Here is a 21,152-nt window from a genome sequence, read left to right as displayed (position 1 = left end):
ATGCTTGAACGCGATCTCATTTCCAAATGACAACGATTTAAAAAAAAAAAAATATATATATATATTTTTTTTTTTCTTTTTAAAGATGGCTGCATAAAAAAAGGACTAGGCCTATGTTCTAGGTTGTTGTAGTCCTGTCATGGTCAACTATCATGTTGTCATGTTTGTTATATTTTGTTAATGATTGTGGATTACATTTGGAGAAACATCTACCTTTCTCATCACCTGACACATATTGCACATTAATATTGTTAAAATTGTTATTGTTAAAATTATTTAAAGACAAGAGAGATGTTTATTGTTTTTATGTTCAATGTCAGCTGTTACAGCAAAAAGCAGCCAGAAGAATAATTTGTTGCCTCAGAACTACAGGATCTGTTACAAGTCCCCTTTCTGAAAGGGTGTTCAACTCAGGGAGGAACAAATATTGTTAAATTGTTATTATTGTTTAAATTATTTAAAGACAAGGGAGATGTTTATTGTTTTTATGTTCAATGTCAGCTGTTACAAAGTTGATGCCAGTCTTTTATCAGGCACCATCATATTTTTTGTAACGTTTACCTTTTGTATCGGCAGCTTCTTAATAGCAGCAAAAGGCAATGGGGGGTTCATCCCAGCCAGAGGAATAATTTGTTGCCTCAGAACTACAGGATCTGTTACAAGTCCCCTTTCTGAAAGGGTGTTCAACTCAGGGAGGAACAAATATTGTTCAAAATTGTTATTATTGTTTAAATTATTCAAAGGTTTGTGTAAAGAAGACAAGAGATGTTTATTGTTATTATATTTTTGTTCAGCTGTTGCAAAGTTAAAGTAATAAGTGCAATACATTTTATATTGGAAAAAAATCGTGAGAGAATCGTGATCTCAATTCTAAGCAAAAAAATCGTGATTCTCATTTTGTCCAGAATCGTGCAGCCCTACGTTAAGATCCCCAACCTGGGCTCAGTTTATCCGAATAACGCCTGTTAAGAAATTTGCCCCCATGTTTTCGGGGATGAGAAGAGCCGCCGGTGATTTATGGTTCCACGTTAAATCGACACAGAGCCTACGGTGTAGGTTACACGGCGACGTGCACCGTATGGCGCTGTTTTTTGGTTTTATTCAGTCTGCAAATGATGACGTAAAGCATTCTGGGAAGTTTTCTCAGGCCCTCGGTCGGCGAGTCAGCATTTGAAATCCCTCGCTGTGAAGGGCTAGATTCATATCCACTACCCCTCGTTATGTCCACTCCCCCTACATGCAAAGAGGAATTGGGACACCACTACCCTCACGGGAACGCGCAAAATTTAGGGGTAGAGCTGAAAAGTAGGACTATGGGGGGATTGGGACTGGCCCTATATCTCTTGGCTGGCCTGGGAACGTCTCTGACTCCCCTTGGACTCTCCTCAGAAGAGCTGGAGGAAGAGCTGGAGGAAGTGTCTGGGGTGAAGGAAGTCTGGGCATCCCTGCTGAGATGGGTTGAACGTTGTGAACGATAAAAAATTATTGTTACTTTTGGTCAGTGGTCTTAAAATATAAGATTAGGAGCAAACACTACATGGAGATCTTATTTGTTCCCAGTCATAAATGGCTGGACTCGTCCTGTTGTGTAACCTCACATTCCGTCGAGCCTGCAGCCTAAAGTCTTCATAAATTCTATGGAGATGTTAACTTGACTGCACTTTGAAGAAAAGGAAGGGAACTATGCACAGCATTGACGTGACCTTGCCAAACCCGACACACAAAGCAATGTCTCCGCTTGTTCCTTTCATGTATTTCTCTCTTTGTTCTACGACACACAGAAACGTTTTCTGTGAATCATGCTATCCCTCCTTAATTTAAAGTTACATTATTCCCAGTCAGATGATGAAAACCTACTCTTCTAGTCTTAACTAAGTTATATTCCAATGGAGTGAGACTCTAACAGTCTTTACTTTGATATTTACAAAAGCTTTAATGTGTTTAGAAAAGCTGTCAGTCCCTTGGCAGAACCAGTTCTCTCTTTTTATTATCAAGTTTTAACAGCTATTGAGCTTGCAACGTTTTATTTTTTTTATTTTATCTTTTTAGGCCACTATTCAAAAGCTTTTAACAGAGGGGGTGAAATTGAACAGTCCAGCTGTCCGCTCGCATGAGAGATGGGTTGGCGTGTCTGAAGAAGATCCACGCTGGGCTGATTACAGGTGACAAAAGATTCTACTTTAATATCCTGAATTGCATGAAAAAGTCTGGGATTAAAGGGAACATCTTTCTCTTTTTGTATATATTGTGCCAACATAAATTTTTAATTAATCTCCCACATAGTCCCCCAGATGTTTTCTGTTCTTGTTGTCGTGCTGATTTACTGTAAGTTGTTATAAAACTTATTTATGACTTGTGAGAATTACAGTCAATATATTGAATTTATCTTGCAAAGTCTTCAGACAGAGAAGTACTGGTAATCTATAAACAAAAAAAAAAGTCTTACCACAGCTCGCTTTGCAAAGAAAAGTGTAAAAACATGGTGGTCCAGTTATAAGTTGTTTTGAGTAAACAGTACTGGAGTATTGTGTAGAAAAAGACAGCATGTAATTATAATATGAAGTATCTTACTTTTTGCTTTTAATGCCACTAAAGCTCAGTTATTATGTATCAGACTGCAACTCAATTAATTAAATGATAATTATTTAAAAGAAATAAAGTTACTAATAATCATTTAAAAAAAACGAATCAAGTTCATAAATGCATAAATATTGAATTAGGAAAGATTTGTTCTTAATTGCAAATAATTAAATTGCAACTCCGTCAAATTTGCTGTTTTGTTGTAGCACCTAAGTATGTAAAGTGTTTGAGATGCATCATACACCTTGACATATAAACACCACTTTCCTGCATCCCTTACAGAGATGGGTAGTAACAGTTACATTTACTCCGTTACATTTACTTGAGTAAGTTTTGGGAAATGTTGTACTTTTAGGAGTAGTTTTGAATCACTATACTTTTTACTTTTACTTGAGTTGATTTGTGAAGAAGAAACTGTTACTCTTACTCCGCTACATTAGGCTACATTGAGCTTGTTACTTTTCTTTTATCCCTTTTATCCACGTACGTGTCAATCTCATGACAGCACTGGGTGATTCTTTAGGAAAAACTTTTGTTTTTGCATGTTTTGTCACATTTACACAGACTCAAACACACACAGAGTTTCTATGAGTTCATTTTGTTCTAGTTCTGCCTGGTTAAAAAAGAAAAGTACAAAGGCTGGAAATTTTGTGCTACTTGTGCTTAATTTATTTTTTATTCTGTTATTATTTCATTTATTTTATTATTTATTAAAGTACTTGAATTTACTTTAAGATTATTTTAATTTAAGCTATTTTTTATTTTTTATTAATTTGAATTTATTTTATTATTTTATTGATTTAATTTACCTGAAGATGATTATTTTGTACTTTTGTTTTTTTCGAATGGTTGTGTTAAAAAATAAATCAGATGTTACTCAACAGTTACTCAGTACTTGAGTAGTTTTTTCACCAAGTACTTTTTTACTTTTACTCAAGTAATTATGCCTACTTTTTACTTCTACTTGAGTCATATTATTCTGAAGTAACAGTACTTTTACTTGAGTACAAATTTTGGCTCCTCTACCCACCTCTGATCCCTTATCCCCTTCATGACATCTTTGAGTCTCTGTGAACTCTGTCTCCCAGAGACTGGATCCAGGCTCTGTCTGCCTCCGCCACTTCCAGCTTCCTGCGGGCCGGAGAGCTGGGGGCAGAGATCCGGGAACCGTGGCTCGTAGCCAACGCGGCCACTTACTTGTGGAACTACAACAGTCACTTGCTGGCGGCTGAGGAATACCATCGCTTGCTGCCCGCCTTCCAGACTCTACTGGAGTTGCTCAGAAAGACCGGGAATTCTAGGTAGGCTGGATTTTAAAATGACCCTGCTGTAAAGCTGTGCATCTTTTAAATTCAATTCAATTTTATTTATATAGCGTCTAATACAACAGATGTTATCTCTAGACGCTTTCCAGAGACCCAGAACATGAACATAGACCCCCGAGCAATTATTACATAAACAATGGTAGGTAAAAACTCCCATAGTGGGAGAAAAACCTTAAGCCAAACAGTGGCAAGAAAAACTCCCCTTTAGGAGGGAAGAAACCTGGACCAGGACCTGGATCATAAGGGGGGACCCTCCTGCCGAAGGCCAGACTGGGGGGTCGGGGACGTCAGCAGCACAGCAGGCAGGTGGAAGCAGCAACGGGATGACCGGGGGTGGGGGTACCGCAGGCCAGCACGCAGCTCCTGAAGCTCCGGCCTGCAAACATGCACAAAAGAGAAAAAAGGGGGGCCTGCACAAGAAACTACAGGAACGATGGACAACAATGATAGCTATGAGATACTTCTAATAAATAAAAATGGAAATGGAGAAGAGAGGAAAGGGAGAGGAGAGGAGAAGAAGGGTGAGAGGCACCGCCCAGCGGATCATGTTGGTGCCCCCTGCAGCATAAGCCTATAGCAGCATATCTACCACCAAGCTATATTTGAGACTAACTATTATAGTCTTGTTCTATAGCTGCAACTATAACTACTGACTCTAACACACTAGAGTTTACACTACCTAGAGATTTACCAGCACGAGGTAGAGGTTTACTAAACACTAACTATAGGCTTTACTAAACAGAAAGGTTTTAAGTTTAGTTTTAAAGGTGGAGGTGGTGTCAGCCTCCTTAACCCAGATTGGAAGTTGGTTCCATAGTAGTGGTGCCTGATAGCAGAACGCCCGCCCTCCAAATCTACATTTGGATACTCTAGGAACTACGAGTAAACCTGCACTCTGGGAGCAGAGAGCTCTGCCAGGAACATAAGGCACTATCAGGTCTTGCAAATATTGCAGATATTGCAATGGAGCGATGCTAACACTGCAGAGACGTGGTCTCTCCTGCTGATTCCCCTCAGCACTCGTGCTGCTGCATTCTGGATCAGCTGGAGCCTATTCAGCAAATTACTTGAACATCCTGCTAATAACACATTACAGTCATCTAGTCTAGAACATACAAACGCATGAACTAGTTTTTCTGCATCACTCTGCGAGAGGATTTTCCTAATCTTTGCAATATTACGGAGATGGAAAAATGCTATTTTACAAACCTGATTAACATATGGTTTAAACGACAAATCCTGATCGAAAACAACACCAAGGTTTCTCACAGTTGCACTGGAAGCCATCGCAACACCATCTAGTCCCTTCCTAAGATGGTCTGGACCAAGAATGATAACCTCTGTTTTATCTGAATTTAGAAGCAAGAAATTTCCAGACATCCAGTCCTTGATGTCCCTAAGACATGCCTGAAGTTTAACCAACGGTTCTGTTTCATCCGGCTTCATAGACAAATAGAGCTGCGTATCATCGGCATAACAATGAAAGTGTATGCCGTGATTCTGGATTATACTTCCCAATGGCCGCATGTATAAACTGAACAAAATTGGCCCTAGCAAAGGGCCAATCTTGGGGGACCTATTATGAAAAACAGGTTTTCTCTTGCTTTAACATATATAAAGTGGTCTCCCCTCAGACTGCCAACTCAGAGAAGGAGGAAAGCAACCAAATTCTGCAGTGTCTGTACAGCCGCCCGGATGAGCCGTCCTGTGTGATGTGGATCTACGAGCCGATTCTGCTCCCTTTCGTTATGTAACAACAGAGCGATTTACATAGTTTGGCCTCCGATGCGGGAAACCACGGCCACAACTAACTCCGCCGGCCGGAGCTTCCGCCATTTTTTCGTAGCGGTGTATCGCGTCATTCAGGCAGCCAATCAGCACAGAGCCTCATTATCATAGCCCCGCCCACTCAGAATCCTGCATAGATAATGAGGTTAGAGAATGGGAAGATAAAGACATGGCTCAGAGGCTGAATTTCTAATTTATTTAGCAAAAACAATCAAAAGCTTGTTTTTTAGACATTCAATTTCAACATTCAACATTCAGCCTGTTTAAAATAGGTAATAGATGCCATAATAGGTCCCTTTTAAGCAAAGCAGGTCCCATTTTTGCCCGGGAGTGCGAAAAAAGTATTTTTCAGTACTAAAAGAAGAAACACGCTACTTTACCGTCAGTTGATTAAGACTAAATTTGTGCATTTGCTGTACATGTGAATTTTATTTAGTACATTTCAGCATTTGAGAGAGATGAAACACAGCTGTTTTTAGACTGACGATTCGAAAACCTATTTTGAATGATTCAGAAGCCTTTAAAAGGAATCACCTTCATCAGCTCAGCGATCATTTTATCTATAAACACTGTGGTCCCCGGGTCGGTTGTCCTTCAATTCAAAAGCCCCTCAGTTCAGGTAGAATTAAAAAGCATTTCCTTTTCTGCTAACAAGCATTTGGGGCACAGTCAGAGTTGACTTCTGAAAATCTCTGTAAATGCGTTTCCTTGTGGCGCCGTAGCTCACTCTGAATATGGAATATTTTAAGCCGTGCTCCAATTTTTGACTTAAGAAGGAGCCAACGAATGCCAATGAAAACAGACATAATGTCCTTGGGCATACATTATAGTTGTGGGAATTTTGAGTTACTGTGACAGTGTTACATATTTTTCCCACACAAATATGTAAGAAGTTTCTTGTTTTTTTTTTTTTATTACAGGAAGAGCTAAACCATAGATATGGGGCCTTTTTAACTCAATTTCTTATTCCCAAAGACATTGTCCATTTGGATTGCTTGTGTGTTTGTCAGGAACTGTACGCTGCATGTGCTGCTTTGTGACGTCGTGGCCCGGGGGTTGATTCAGTCTGAGAGAGATGATGCTGATCTGACAGGAGACAATTTAAAACATGTTGCAGAGCAGGATGTCCACGAAGCATTAAAGGTACAGTATGTCACTGCGTGTGCACAGAAGTGCGATGGGGAAATGGAAACCCCTGCGTGACTTGGAACGATCTAAATGTGTTAATCTAAATGTTTAAGAATTGCCAGAATATGACTTATCAACATGTTTTTGTACTTACTTATTATGCTTACTATATCACTTGTCATATAATAAGTATAAAATCTATCACCTAAGTATTGCATTGTTCTAACTAACAGTCCAAACCAAGATTTGATGGAAAACGCTAAGACAATGACTACGTTTACATGTACATGCAGTCAAAATTGGGGTTATTGCTAATATTCCGGTTACTGAAACATTCAGAATATTCCGTTTACATGGTAATTAATCATTTGGGATATCTGGATCAAACCAGCGACGCACGGAGAACATCATGACGCAATTCCCGTCATTTCTGCTTCTTCTTCCTGTATCCAAATTCAAAACAAATGCTGCTTCGTGCAACTTTTCTCTCACCTTCTTGTAAATCTTCTATCCCGGTACTTTCTACCGTCTACAAATGCAGAAATGTTCATATCCTTCATTACATTTATGAAGTGATTAGTCTCCTCCTGGTCTTGGTTTCTCCGTATTTATAAGAACTTCCTGGGCTCAAAAGACCAGGATTCCTTGTGAACAGAGCATGTGCAGAAAACAAATTCATGTTCCGTTTGATGGGGATATTCTGTGCGTTTACATGACCCAATATTCGGGTTTTAAAAGGAGTAACCCAGGGCTCATATTCAGGTTTTTAAAAACCAGAATATGAGCAAATTTGGGTTATTCAAAGGGTTTTGGTGCTTACATGGCCGTGCAAATTCGGGTTATTGCCAATATTCAGGTTTTAAAAGGGTTATTGATGCATGGAAACGCAGTCTGTGAACGTCATGCACATTCCCTCTTTTCTCAACTCCATTATTTCTTTTATCATGCCTTTTATATGAAAACTACTGAAACTGTAGTATTTTGACCACATTTATCAAGACGTCAGAAAGCATTGACGCCTCACAAAAAAAATAAATAAATAAATAGGCATAATGAGTTTCCTTTTAAACCAAAATGACTCATAGGGATCATTTGATTAAAGAAGATTTTGCTCAATACTGCTATTGAAGCTATTAAGTGATCAATTTAGAAGAAATACTGCGGTTGAGAGGAGAAATACATTCACTGGGGTTTGAAGTGCATGATGCAACGAGTATTAACGACAGCACACTCCGCCGTCTCGCCGCCACGACACATTTCAGATAATCAGACGGCTTCTTGATGAAAATCTGTCGATTTTTGGGGGACAGATTTTGAGAGATAGCACATGCTCGGCCCTCTGCCGATTCCCCCTCAGACTGATTGTGCTGTTTTGAGCTGCTTCTTTCTGATCTTTCTACTGTGAAAAGAACGTCTGAAATCCCAGCTCTCAAAGCTTAAGAAAAGCTTGGAATCTCTGAAAGGAGTTGAAAGACGTGGTTTGAGGAGCGTGTGCTTAATCTTTGCCTGCAGTTTGTTGCTTGTGTAGAGAAAATGAAATTTTGATATGTTGTGCACATCAGTATTTCACAGCACACGATGTGAGACTCTACGAACACGCAAAACACTGTTTTGAAGGTTTTAGACCTCTAAATGCTTATTTTAGCCTCTCAAAACAGTTTAAAACAGGATTCTTTGAATGCAAATGAAAAACCCTTCACACTTGCTTAGATTATAATTTATATAAACTTAGATAGTGATCATTTCAAGATATCAAGGTATCAAGATACCTTTCATTCTTCTCCATTAAAATAGTCTAGTTCAGGGGTCGGCAACCCACGGCTCTAGAGCCGCATGCGGCTCTTTAGCGCCGCCCTAGTGGCTCCTGGAGCTTTTTCAAAAATGTTTGACCTTTTTTTTTTTTTTTTTCCTTCTTTTTTCCTTTTGTCTCTTTTTTCTTTTTTTCTTTTTCTTTTTTTTTCTTTTTTCCTTTTTTCTTCTTTTTTTTTCTTCTTTTTTTTCTCTTTTTCTTCCTTTTTCCTTTCTTTTTTAATCTTGACATTTTGACTTTTTTCTCAACATTTCGACTTTTTTCTCAACATTTCGACTTTTTTTCGATATTTCGACTTTTTTCTCGACATTTCGACTTTTTTCTCAAGATTGTACTTCAGAATTAATCTCGACATTTCGACTTTTTTCTTGAAGTGCATAATGAAAAAAAAATCTTCCCCTCGTTATAACTAATATAGATACATGCAGCATGTGTTGTCTTCATTCTAAGGCTTATACAAGATTTTTCATTTTTTGCGGCTCCAGACATATTGGTTCTATTTCGTCCCTACTGACCGCCAGGCGGTGCTGTAAGCACTGGATATCTTCCCTCGCGCATGCGCATGTCGAGTACAATACCAACAATGTCACGTCACCCGTGACCCCTGCATGACCCCCGGAAGGGTATATCTTCCGGCGTCAGCATGGGATCGACTCCTTATTCTTCTCGCATCGCGCGTCTGAAGTACAGGACGGAAATAGGAGCTTTGTGAGGCTTCTTCCTTTCCTCCCTAAGAAACCCGCCGGCCTCTGTGCAGCTTCGTGCCATTCAGGTAGGAGTAACGATTTTTTTCGTCCTCCGAGGAGCTGTGGCCGGCGCGGTATTGATGGTGTCGGGTTGCGGCGGCGTCTCCCCGCCCCGCCCCCCAGCCCAGCTGACAGAAGGTAAGCTGTCAGCTGCGCCGGACACCTGATCACAATCTGCGCAGGGAGACAGCGTTTCGCTTCCTCTCCCCACTTATTAATGTGACAACATTATTTTTTCCTTGCAGATTATTTTTTTCTTTTGAAAAAAAAAAAAAAAAAGGAAAAAAAAGAAGACAGAAAAGGATTATTTTTTTCTTTTGAAAAAAACCATACAAACACCTTTTTTGGTCTTTCTTACAGCCGTGGTGAAGGCCACGCCCCTCTCCCACCGGCACATTTGTGGTGACGGCAGCGTTTCGCTCCCTCTCCCACTGGTTCGTTCAGGGTGACGGCAGCATTCGCTCCCTCTCCCGCTTATTGATGTGACATTATTATTTTTCCTTGCAGTTATTTTTTTCTTTAAAAAAAAAAAAAAAAAGGAAAGAAACGAGAGAGGATTGTTCTCTTCTTTTTGAGTAAAGACGCCTATTTTTGCCTTTTCTCATAGCCGTGGTGACGGCAGCGTGGCCCTCCCCTCTCCCGCCTGCATATTGGCGGTGATGGCAGCGTGCTCGCTGTGGTGACGGCAGCGTTTCCGCTCCCCTCTCCCACTGACACACCTGTGTTGACGGTAGCGTGGCCCTCCCCTCTCCCGCCTGCATATTGGCGGTGACGGCAGCGTGCTCGCTGTGGTGACGGCAGCGTTTCCGCTCCCCTCTCCCACTGACACCTACGTGGTGATGGCGGCTCGTCCGCTCCCTCTCCCACCGGCACATCCGTGGTGACGGCAGCGTGACCGCTCCCCTCTCCCACCGACACATTCGTGTGGACGGCAGCGTGACCGCTCCCACCGACACATTCGTGTGGACGGCAGCGTGTCCGCTCGTCTCTCCTACCAGCATATCCGTGGTGACGGCAGCGTGTCCGCTCCCTCTCCCACTGACACATCCGTGCTGACGGTAGCGTGGCCGCTCCCCTCTCCCACCGGCATATTGGTGGTGACGGCAGCGTGCTCGCTGTGGTGACGGCAGCGTTTCCGCTCCCCTCTCCCACTGACACATCCGTATTGGCGGTAGCGTGGCCCTCTCCTCTCCCGCCGGCACATTGGCGGTGATGGCAGCGTGCTCGCTGTGGTGACGGCAGCGTTTCTGCTCCCCTCTCCCACTGACACATCCGTGCTGACGGTAGCGTGGCCGCTCCCCTCTCCCGCCAGCATATTGGTGGTGACGGCAGCGTGCTCGCTGTGGTGACGGCAGCGTTTCCGCTCCCCTCTCCCACCGACACCTACGTGGTGACTGCAGCGCGTCCGCTCCCCTCTCCCACCGGCACATCCGTGGTGACGGCAGCGTGACCGCTCCCACCGACACATTCGTGTGAGCGGCAGCGTGTCCGCTCCTCTCTCCTGCCAGCACATCCGTGGCGACGGCAGCGTGTCCGCTCCCTCTCCCACCGGTCGCTGTGATGGAGCGTTCATGCCCAGGGTGCATGGCCGCCCTGGACCCTGCGGATGACCAGGACCTCTGCGTGTCGTGCCTCGGCCCTGAGCAGCCGGGGCCGTCGGCCAGCCTCCCCTCATTTCAGCCGGGGTCTTCTCTGAAGCGATCGGCAAAGAGAGTGGTGGGGGCCCCCAAACGACGGCGGATGACGAGCCAGCTCTCCTCGAAGGTAGATCGCTTGGCTGCCGACATGGAGCAGATGAAGGCGCCCCTCCTCAATCTGCAACATGGTACTGGCCAGGTGGAACCTGCCATGCCAGAGTTTGCTCTGGGGTCACGGCGGCCGGCGCGGCTTTCAGCGGTCTGTGAGTCAGCCTGCTGGTGACTTTCGCCCCCCTGTGCGCGGACCGTCCCACCAGCGTCGGGGCGTTGATCCCGACCGTCGCCCCCCCGGGACGTCCAGAGCCCGGGGGAGACGGCGCTAAGACCACGGAGCTGGTCGTCAGCTACTTTTCCGGCAGCAGCTCGGTTACTGGGCTGCCTGCTCATTGGGGCCCGGGTGGTTTCCACCCTAGCCCAGGGGTACGTATTGCAGTTCCGACACCGGCCTCCTACCTCCGGCCGGGTTGAGATGACCATCGTCAGAGACCCGGCAAACATTCCGGCTCGGGCTCAGGTGTTGCCCGCCCTACTGGCCAAGAGCGCCATCATGCCGGTGGACCCCCCGCCGCGGCCTGGGGGTTCTACTTGAGCTACTTTCTCGTCAAGAGAGACGACGGACGTCGTCCCATCTTGGACCTGAGGGACCTCGACGAATACATGAAGGTCCTGCCCTTCCGGAGGCTTGACCACAGCAGATGCTCTGCGTTGGTCAGGAGGAAGTGGTTTGCAACTGTGGACCTACAGGGCGCTTGTTTCACGTGCCGGTCGCGGCACGTCACCGGTAGTTCCGGGGGTTCGCCTACCGGGGCCACCGTTGTCGGTTCAGGGTGCTCCTGTGCGGGCTCTCCCTGTCACCGAGGATTTTTTTCACCAGGTGCGTGATGGCAACCCTTGCCCCTCTTATACCTTTGGGCCTGCTGTCGCTACGCCCCCTGCAATGTGGCTGGACAGCCTCGCCTGGATGCCAAGAGGCACGGGCGCAGGCTGGTCAGGGTTTCGCGGGTGTGTGTCTATACCCTTGCACCCTGGAAAGGCGGGACATTCCGGCTGAGGGGTGTGCCCTTAGGCGCTGTCCCCTCCCTGCCGGGAGGCTGTCATCAGTAGTCCTCCCGGGTCCGCACGCGCCACATCAACGTGCTGGAGCTCTGGGCTCTGCACTTCACACTAACATTTTTTTGCAACTCCTGTGGGGGAGGCACGTGCCGGGTCGGTCGGACAGTGTGTCCACTGTTCCTTGATCAGCCACCAGAGGGGGCCCCGACTCTGCACAGCTGCTGCAGGTGTCCCGGGGCCTCCTGGCGTGGACAGCTCCTCGCCTGCCCGGCCTTCGGGCGATGTTCCTGCCTGGAGACAGGAACCGGGTGACGGACTTCCTCTCCCGGCGCAAGCCGCCTTTGCAGAGGGTCCTCCAGAGGGCTCACGGGCTCCTCTTGGTGGCCCCCTTCCGACCGGGGAAACATAGTTTCCACTGCTGCGGAGGCTCTGCTGCGACACAACATGACACCCCCCAGAGAGGCCGTCTTTTTCAGCCGGGGATTCAGGTTTTGCACCCCGACCCCGTCGTTTTTGGCTCTGAGTCTGGCCGCTGCGGCGCCCGACCCATTGTTGTCAAGCTGTCCTGAACCCGTCAGGGCTGGCATCTCGAATGCCCATGTGCCTCCCACCCGCCTCTGGTATGAGTGCGAGTGGGGGAGATTCTCTGCCTGGTGTGCAGACGGGGCAGAGGACCCTGTTCTTTGCCCCGTGGCCACGATCCTGGGGTTCCTTTCGGTCCCTCCTGGATGGTGGCCGTGCTCAGTCCACTTTAAGGGTGTATGTGGCTGTCATTTCATCGCAACATGCCCTGGTTGAGAATGCCACCGTGGGGTGCCACCGGCTGGTTTCTCTTTCTCAGGGGGGCTCTGAGGCTGCCCCCCCCGAGGAGCCCAAAGGCCCCAGTTTTCGATTCCATTCGATTTTATTTATATAGCGTCTAATACAACAGATGTTGTCTCTAGACGCTTTCCAGAGAACCAGAACATAAACATGAATATAAAACCCCGAGCAGTGTGGGACCTGCCCATGGTGCTAGGTGCCCTCTCTTCTCCACCCTTTTGGGCCCTTGGCCCGGGTGGGCCTGAAGTGGCTCTCTATGGAGATCGCTTTTCTCCTCGCCATGACATTGGCGAGTCGATGAGTTACATGCCCTGTCAGTCAGCTCAGGGGCTACGTTGTGGCCGAACGTGGCGTTCCTGCCCTAGGTCCTGCAGAGAGTGGGCCAAGCCCTTTGTGCCCCGTACGGGCCCTTGCTGCTTATGCTACCGCGCCTGTGCGACGGTCGGAGCAGCTTGTTCTCTGCCATGGTGGCCCCAACAGGGGGCGTGCTGTTTCTGGACAGCGCCGTCCCACTGGGTGGTGGACACCGTCGAGCGCACCCACAGGGCCAGTGGCCGCCCCTTACCAGTGGGGGTGAGGTGCCACTCGACCAGAAGCGTCGCAGCTTCTTGGCTGCCCTGCAGGGGGTGCCTCTGGAGGACATCTGCACCGCGACTTCATGGACGTCGCCGGACACGTTCTCCAGGTTTTACCGGATCAATGTCGCCACTCCCCAACCGTTGGGCGTGGTTCTACTCCCGGGTCCTTCTGCCCCTGGTCAGTGAGGTATGTGACCGGGATCCTACGTGACATTGTTGGTATTCGTCATCCAGTGCTTACAGCACCGCCTGGCGGTCAGTAGGGACGAAATAGAACGAAAGTTACGCCTGTAACTACGGTTCTATGAGTCCCGGATGACCGCCAGGCCTGCCGGTCACTCCGAATCCTCGTGCTCTCGCGAGAAGATTCTAGGAGTCGATCCCATGCTGACGCCGGAAGATATACCCTTCCGGGGGTCATGCAGGGGTCACGGGTGACGTGACATTGTTGGTATTGTACTCGACATGCGCATGCGCGAGGGAAGATATCCAGTGCTTACAGCACCGCCTGGCGGTCATCCGGGACTCATAGAACCGTAGTTACAGGCGTAACTTTCGTTTTTTGTGTTTTTGGTCCATGTGAGAAAGTGAGCAACCCCTCCCCTTCTCACCATCACCGGACTTTTTTTTTATGTGTGTGGCAGAGTGGAGGATTGGGCGTGGTCTGCGGGGAAGCAGCACACAGGTGTGCCTGGTTCTACTGATTGTGGCACACCTGTGTCCAATCAACCTCTCCACCCTGCCAGGGTTTATAAACAGAAGCTGCATACCAGAAGAGGGGTCTGCTGAATGGAGGAAGCTTGTTGAGAGACTATGCCCCATTGTGCCTTTTTTTTTTTATTACTGATTTTGCCCTCTGCCTGTATGTGTTTTTTACATAAAATAAAAGGCCTTATTTTTTTGGCATTCTACGCTCTGCAAGGTTTTTTTACACCTCATCACCCAGGTCCAGTTTTGCCTTGTCCCCTTGTACGTGGGGAGGCCGCTCTGGTCCCTCACAGTCCAATACGGCTCTTTCAACATTTTGGGTTGCCGACCCCTGGACTAGTTCATTGTTCCTTTGATAGCATGAGACCAGAAAAAATCTGATTTACATCCTTTTATTCTTTTGACAACTGTAATTAGAATTCACCTATTAAATATAGTATTAATTTGTACAAAGGTAATGTGCAGACCATCGCCCACAGACAAATGGAGAAGAGCTCAGTCTTTCAGGGAACATCAGTTCAACAGGAAACCATGACAGATGTTAGAACATCACAGCATTGTTAAGATATATCTTATTTTGTACGTCGACCATGAATGCACACACATACGTGCACATATGACGTTTCCATGACTGGGTTTGGTGCTTTTGAAGTCTGGGTTCTCTGTCTTCTTTGCTGCCAATTAACACCCCTCCTTTTCTTTTCCAAGGATCCACCATGAATATCAGCTCTAACTTAAGATGAAAGAACCATTTCATTGAATTATTAACTAAATTTCATCCTGTCTGCTTCCTTTTTGAAGAGAAGATAAGAAATTATCCTTTGCAATACATTTTACACAATATAAGAGGGTGATACAGTGTGTGACTGGAACAAATTGGAACAAACTCGCTGATTCCTTTGTGGCTGTTAAATGTCTTTTGCTCAGAAAATGTCCCGAGAATACTGATATCTACAGATATACGTCACATTTTATGGCCTTTGAAAGACCATTTTATTTTATATCAGGTTTAGGTTGATGGATTTTGTTAACTGTTAATTCCCTTTAACTCTTGTGCTGTCTTTGGGTCAAGGAAGGAGGAAGGAAGGAAGGAAGGAAGGAAGGAAGGAAGGAAGGAAGGAAGGAAGGAAGGAAGGAAGGAAGGAAGGAAGGAAGGAAGGAAGGAAGGAAGGAAGGAAGGAAGGAAGGAAGGAAGGAAGGAAGGAAGGAAGGAAAAAAAGAAGGAAGGAAAGAAGGGAAAAAAGAAGGAAGGAAGGAAGGAAGGAAGGAAGGAAGGAAGGAAGGAAGGAAGGAAGGAAGGAAGGAAGGAAGGAAGGAAGGAAGGAAGGAAGGAAATGAGAAAACAAGGATTGTACGAGGGGAGAAAATAAAGAAGGAAAGGAGGAAAGAATGAAGGAAGAAGGAAAGAAGGACAGGAGAATTAGGTCATTTTGACCCAAAGACAGTACCAGGGTTAATGATCACCACCTGTGGTTTTCAGGCTGTTAATATTGTAGCGAATATTAAATGTTATAACACTCATTATTGTCCTCAATACTTCCGTCAGCTGTGTGACGACGCCCTCAGCATATCCGGCTGTCACATCTCCGTCCCGATCGCAGCAAGGAAACGGGTGTTGAGCACATGGATGACAATCAAGAGGTTCTTGCAGCAGCAAATTAGTTCAAAGACGGATACGCTAAAGGTAAAATCCTGTTTATGACATTACTGGCCTATTAAATCCGCTGTTATTTTGTAATACATGTCTCTTTTTAGTATCTCAGTCTCTATACACATAACAGGGGCCTCATTTATGGCCCTTTTGCACTAGTCCTTACTCGGCCCGACTCGGCTAGTCCCGCCTCTACCCGTTTTGTCCCCGTTTGTTTTTCCACAGCCAGGTGAGAAGTGGGCAGGTTGGGGTGAAGCTGCTGTGACGTACTCGATTGCGCAACACCTTTGTTCGTGTCGGCGCTGATCAGAAATCAGCTGAGCGCACACTTGCACGCAATGTTCGCTTTATAAATCACATTCCATCTGGAAGGTTGCGCAGGTGAATTCGCCTCATATCCCACCCTCTACACGCCCACCTCATACCATAAATGGGCAATGCAAAGTAGTATTTGCATATGAATGAGCCTGCTGAGCATGCGCAGCGGCTTCCTGCAGTCTGTTTCTGCTGCACGTCAGGATGAATGAACGTGTCGAGCCAGGCAACCGTGCCACTAAATTTCACAGAGACTGAGATGGAGATGTTGTGGATGAGGAGGAGGCAGGAAAACCACATTATTTGGTGGTCACAGTAAAAGTATAAATAGTATATAAATAGTATAAAATAAAGCGAGAGAGTGGCAGCACATCGTTGCTGCGCTAAACGCCGTGAGTGCCACGGACAGATGGTGCAGAAAAAAAAACAAGTGGTGTGATTTGAAGGTGGAGGCCAAGAGGTACGGAGCCCCTAAAGGGACACAGATTTTTTTATATATATACTGTATAATGAGTTTTACGTGCGCGCGTGAAACCTTTAAGCCTAAATTATGGTTCCGCATTACACCAACGCAGAACCTACGGCGTAGGCTCTGCGTTGGTGTCGTTTTAACGCGGAACCATAATTTAGGCTTACGCACGCGCGTACAACTCATTATATATATATTTTAAAAAATCTGAGTCCCTTTAGGGGCTCCGTAGAGTGGCCCGGCACTCATTTGTTCTGTCCTCAGTCACTCTATGGTTGGAAGCGGTGGGTGAAGAGGAGGTTCCCTGCGTGTCCTGCACCGCGGCTGCAGCACCAGAGTCCTGACTGACGCTGAGCTTCAAACACAGAGGAACACGATCAGCGCTATTATATTATAAGTCTGATATGTGATGACATTAAAAGTATGACATGAATCTGGCTTCATTTCACCACCTCACCGCCTGCGTTCGACAGTTCCCCATATCTTCAAAATGTTTGTGCACGAGGGTCAGGGATGGCGTAGAGATACACACATTTTCCCGTTAGTTTATTTTTTTTAAATCCCAACCTTGCGTAAAAGGTGGCGTGCACATCTTTCAAGCCCTGTTTTACACACGCAAGCTTTATAAATGAGGCCAGGCCAACAGCAGCTTTGCTTTATGCAGTCTTTCCTTCAGTGGAAACTTTAAGATACGAAGTCAAGTAGGAAACAGAAGGATCTCATTGGCTGAGCCAGTAGAGTAATACAAACATTTATTATGGTTCAAACAAAAGCCCAGTTAAGTTTAAAAGATTAAACATGTGGGTTTGATCAATAAATTACACACATGTCTTCAAAAGAAAATACTGCTACAAAAAATGCTATCCAGTAACTATACCTGTGCTGTAATCTGAATGAGTCACTGCTGCTAGAGACGCCTGACTGCAGTCAGTGAAATGATCAAACCTCACATTGTAGCAAAGTAACAAAATCCGTTAAATCTCCATAAATATTCCCACAACTCTGCCTAACACCTGCTTTTTTTCTGTGACATTTATATTCCTGCATTCATTGTGGATTTCCACAGAGAGAGACATTTCTCCGGAGTTGAATGTTAAGTGTTGACCCTCATACGTTTCAGAGTTGCGTTGAAAGTAAATATGAGGCTAACTAAATACTTTTTCATGGTTGAGATCAGTTACAGCACTCAGTGAGAAGAGGTGGATAGAAAATAAAACAACAAACTTCTGTATTATGAACCATCAAAGTGCTGTCATTTAAAAGGGAACAATTTTGCTGTTTTCAAACCTTTGATACAGTTAGTTTCAGATTAGTTTTAAGAGCTGTCATCCTTTTATGAATATCCATTCTAAGATTTAAAAAAATAGCGAGCTGAGAGGCTTTTTATGACAAAACAGTTATCAGAGTGTTGTGCCACACAGCAGATAGGTGGCGCTGTTTCATTTATCAAGAGTTATTAATAATCGGGGCACCACCTGGGCTCTAACCAGGAAAATTATAACTTTGACAGCAGAATCAGTCTCAAAATAGGGATTATTCTACCAGAATAACAGTAAAGGCTATTGTTTCTGCAGAATAATGTTGAAGGCTCTTACAAGTTTGGCACTAGCTCTGTCAAATCAACTTATCTCATTAAAATCAATCAGAATTTATTTACATTTAGGTGGAAAAGCGACACCTTGAATAAATCCTGACGGCACACTACATTAAAAACATAAAACAGAGTTCACATGATCACATGACGGTGGTCCAACAAGAGGGAAAAGTGATTTTCTTTGTTTTCACAATGATTCGTTCCTCTCCCATTTCTAGTGTAACAATGACGGAGTGTCTGCGATGACGGACGTGCTGGTTGGAGTGGAGACGCTCCAGTGCAACAGGAACCCCGGCCAGTCGGAGTTTTCTGCTCCCAGTCTCTCAACAGTAATATATGTCTCAATAATATAATAATAATAATAATAATAATAATATATGTCTCACTACGTCTCCTCAGTCTGTTTTCCTACTCTAGCTGTTGCCCAGACGGCGACAGCAGATGCTGCAGAAACCTGCAATCTCTCTGAGCCCGTCTATGTGTAATGTGTTATGTGCTTATACTAAGAGCTCGTGTGACTTCTTTAACCCCTTGTGCTGTCTTTAGGTCAAGGGAGGAGGAAGAGAAGAAGGGAGGAAAGAAGGAAGGAAGAAAATAAGGAAGGGAGGATGGGAAAAAAGTATGGAAGGAAGGAAGGAAGGAAGGAAGGAAGGAAGGAAGGAAGGAAGGAAGGAAGGAAGGAAGGAAGGAAGGAAGGAAGGAAGGAAGGAAGGAAGGAAGGAAGGAAGGAAGGAAGGAAGGAAGGAAGGAAGGAAGAAAAGAGGAAGGGAGAAAAGAGGAAGGGAAGAAGGAAGGAGAGAGCAGGAGGAAAGAAGGAAGGAAGGGAAAACAGAAGGAAGGAAGGAAGAAAAGAGGAAGGGACGTGAGGAAGGAGAGAGCAGGAGTAAAGAATGAAGGAAGGAAGGAAGGAAGGAAGGAAGGAAGGAAGGAAGGAAGGAAGGAAGGAAGGAAGGAAGGAAGGAAGGAAGGAAGGAAGGAAGGAAGGAAGGAAGGAAGGAAGGAAGGAAGGAAGGAAGGAAGGAAGGAGAGAGCAGGAGGAAAGAAGGAAGGAAGGGAAAAAAGAAAGAAGGAAGGAAGGAAGGAAGGAAGGAAGGAAGGAAGGAAGGAAGGAAGGAAGGAAGGAAGGAAGGAAGGAAGGAAGGAAGGAAGGAAGGAAGGAAGGAAGGAAGGAAGGAAGGAAGGAAGGAAAGAGGAAGGTGAAGGAAGGAGAGAACAGGAGGAAAGAAGGAACAGGAGAATTAGGTCATTTTGACCCAAAGACAGTACAAGGGTTAAACGTCATGCCGGTCACATAACTCTTATGTGGTCACATCATGTCAGGCGTCATCTGACATCAGAGCTGCTTTGCTTTCTCTAAGAGTTTATTACAGTCCATCAACTTCTGATCTTCTCTTTCTTTTATACTTAGTGACCTATTTTCCCCTTTCCCCTAATTTTCAATTATTCGAAGGTCTCAAAAGACCTTCGAATACTAGAATCTGTTCCTTTTTTAAATTACACCACGGGCCAATCCCAATGTTCACCCTACTTTCTACCACTAGCCCTCACCCACTACCACTTCACCCTAAAAATGAAGCCACTTGGGTAGGGTCCTTGTAATCTTCCCTAGGGATTGGGACACCACTTGCTACGTCACTGCGTGGTTTACGTTCGGGTACATAAGCGACTGCGTAGTTACGTTTGCACATACGTCACACCATATCAGGAAGCCCAGAGATAAAAGCTGTTTAAATTTCTGCTGTAGCGCTGTTAATATGCCACTTTATTAAGTTTTAATATTTTTTCAGGTGTAAAAGTAACCGTTAAGATCCCCAACCTGGGCTCAGTTTATCCAAATAACACCTGTTAAGAAATTTGCTCTGATGTTTTTGGGGGATGAGACGAGCAGCCGGCTCGGGAGCTGATTTATGGTTCCGCGTTAAATCGACGCAGACAACGCAACAACGAGCAAGCGAGTGATTATGTACATTCACTGACTGAATATTATGAAAGTAAAATATATTCACTAAAAATTAGAAATGTCTGCCATGTTTTTTTTTTATTCAATCTGCAAATGACGACGAAAAGCATTCTGGGAAATTTTCTCTAGCCCTCGGTCAGCGAGTCAGTATCTGAAATCCCTCGCTGTGAAGGGCTAGATTCATACACACTAGCCCTCGTTATGTCCACTAGCCCTACATGCAAAGAGGAATTGGGACACCATTACCCTCACGGGAACATGCAAAATTTAGGGGTAGGACTGAAAAGTAGGACTAGGGGGGGATTGGGACTGGCCCTACAAAGGCTACTTGGCTTGCTCTTCCTATGCATCTTAGTTTTATTTAAATGTTTTTTTTCTCATACTTTTGCTGCCTTTCTATACATCGAACTTCCTCTTTTAAACATTTACTTCCTCCATGTTACTTACGGTATGTTATTTTTGCATTTCACCCCCTTTTTTTCTGCTCCATCACCATTCTTTTTTCTCCTCCTCCTTTTCCCACACCAACTCCATCTCTTCTCCATCTCTTCCCTCCCCACCCAAAGCTGGTGAGAAAGGCGTCTGAATGCTGCTGGTCCGACGCCGTGGTGGAGTTGCAGGTTTGGTGCGAGCTGGCTGCCTCCTGTCGCCATGGCAACAACCACAGCTTGGTGTTACGCTGCACCCAGAGAGCTCTGCAGCTGGAAGAAGCCGCGGCGAAGAGTCTCAGCACCACGCCGTGTGTTCTGTGAGTCAGAAATACAGTACATTTAAAACAGTGAGATCATTTTTGGAAGTTATTAATTACTGTTTGTTTCCAAGAGGATCACGGACAGCATTAGTAAACAGGTAACATTGTGCATATTTGGATGAAATGCAGTTTGAATCAGTAAGCTCATCAGTCTTATAATTTTATACTTAATTATAT

General features: G+C 45.3%; 1 protein-coding gene across 1 annotated transcript in view; it reads left to right on the top strand.

Moving 5' to 3' along the window:
- The window catches only part of LOC133464112 (cilia- and flagella-associated protein 46), a 145,141-nt gene that overhangs the window by 49,330 nt on the left and 74,659 nt on the right, over positions 1-21,152 (top strand). Inside the window, exons 20-25 of the mRNA XM_061746098.1 lie at positions 2,050-2,162; positions 3,669-3,881; positions 6,704-6,836; positions 15,782-15,919; positions 18,483-18,593; positions 20,791-20,972. Of these exons, the coding sequence (XP_061602082.1) occupies positions 2,050-2,162; positions 3,669-3,881; positions 6,704-6,836; positions 15,782-15,919; positions 18,483-18,593; positions 20,791-20,972 (890 nt within the window). The remainder of the gene's footprint in view (positions 1-2,049; positions 2,163-3,668; positions 3,882-6,703; positions 6,837-15,781; positions 15,920-18,482; positions 18,594-20,790; positions 20,973-21,152) is intronic.

Source organism: Cololabis saira, chromosome 17 (assembly GCF_033807715.1).
Source record: "Cololabis saira isolate AMF1-May2022 chromosome 17, fColSai1.1, whole genome shotgun sequence".
NCBI classification, from domain to species: Eukaryota; Metazoa; Chordata; class Actinopteri; order Beloniformes; family Belonidae; genus Cololabis; species Cololabis saira.
Note: the sequence above shows the minus strand (reverse complement) of the source record. Positions and strands in the feature narration are given on the sequence as shown.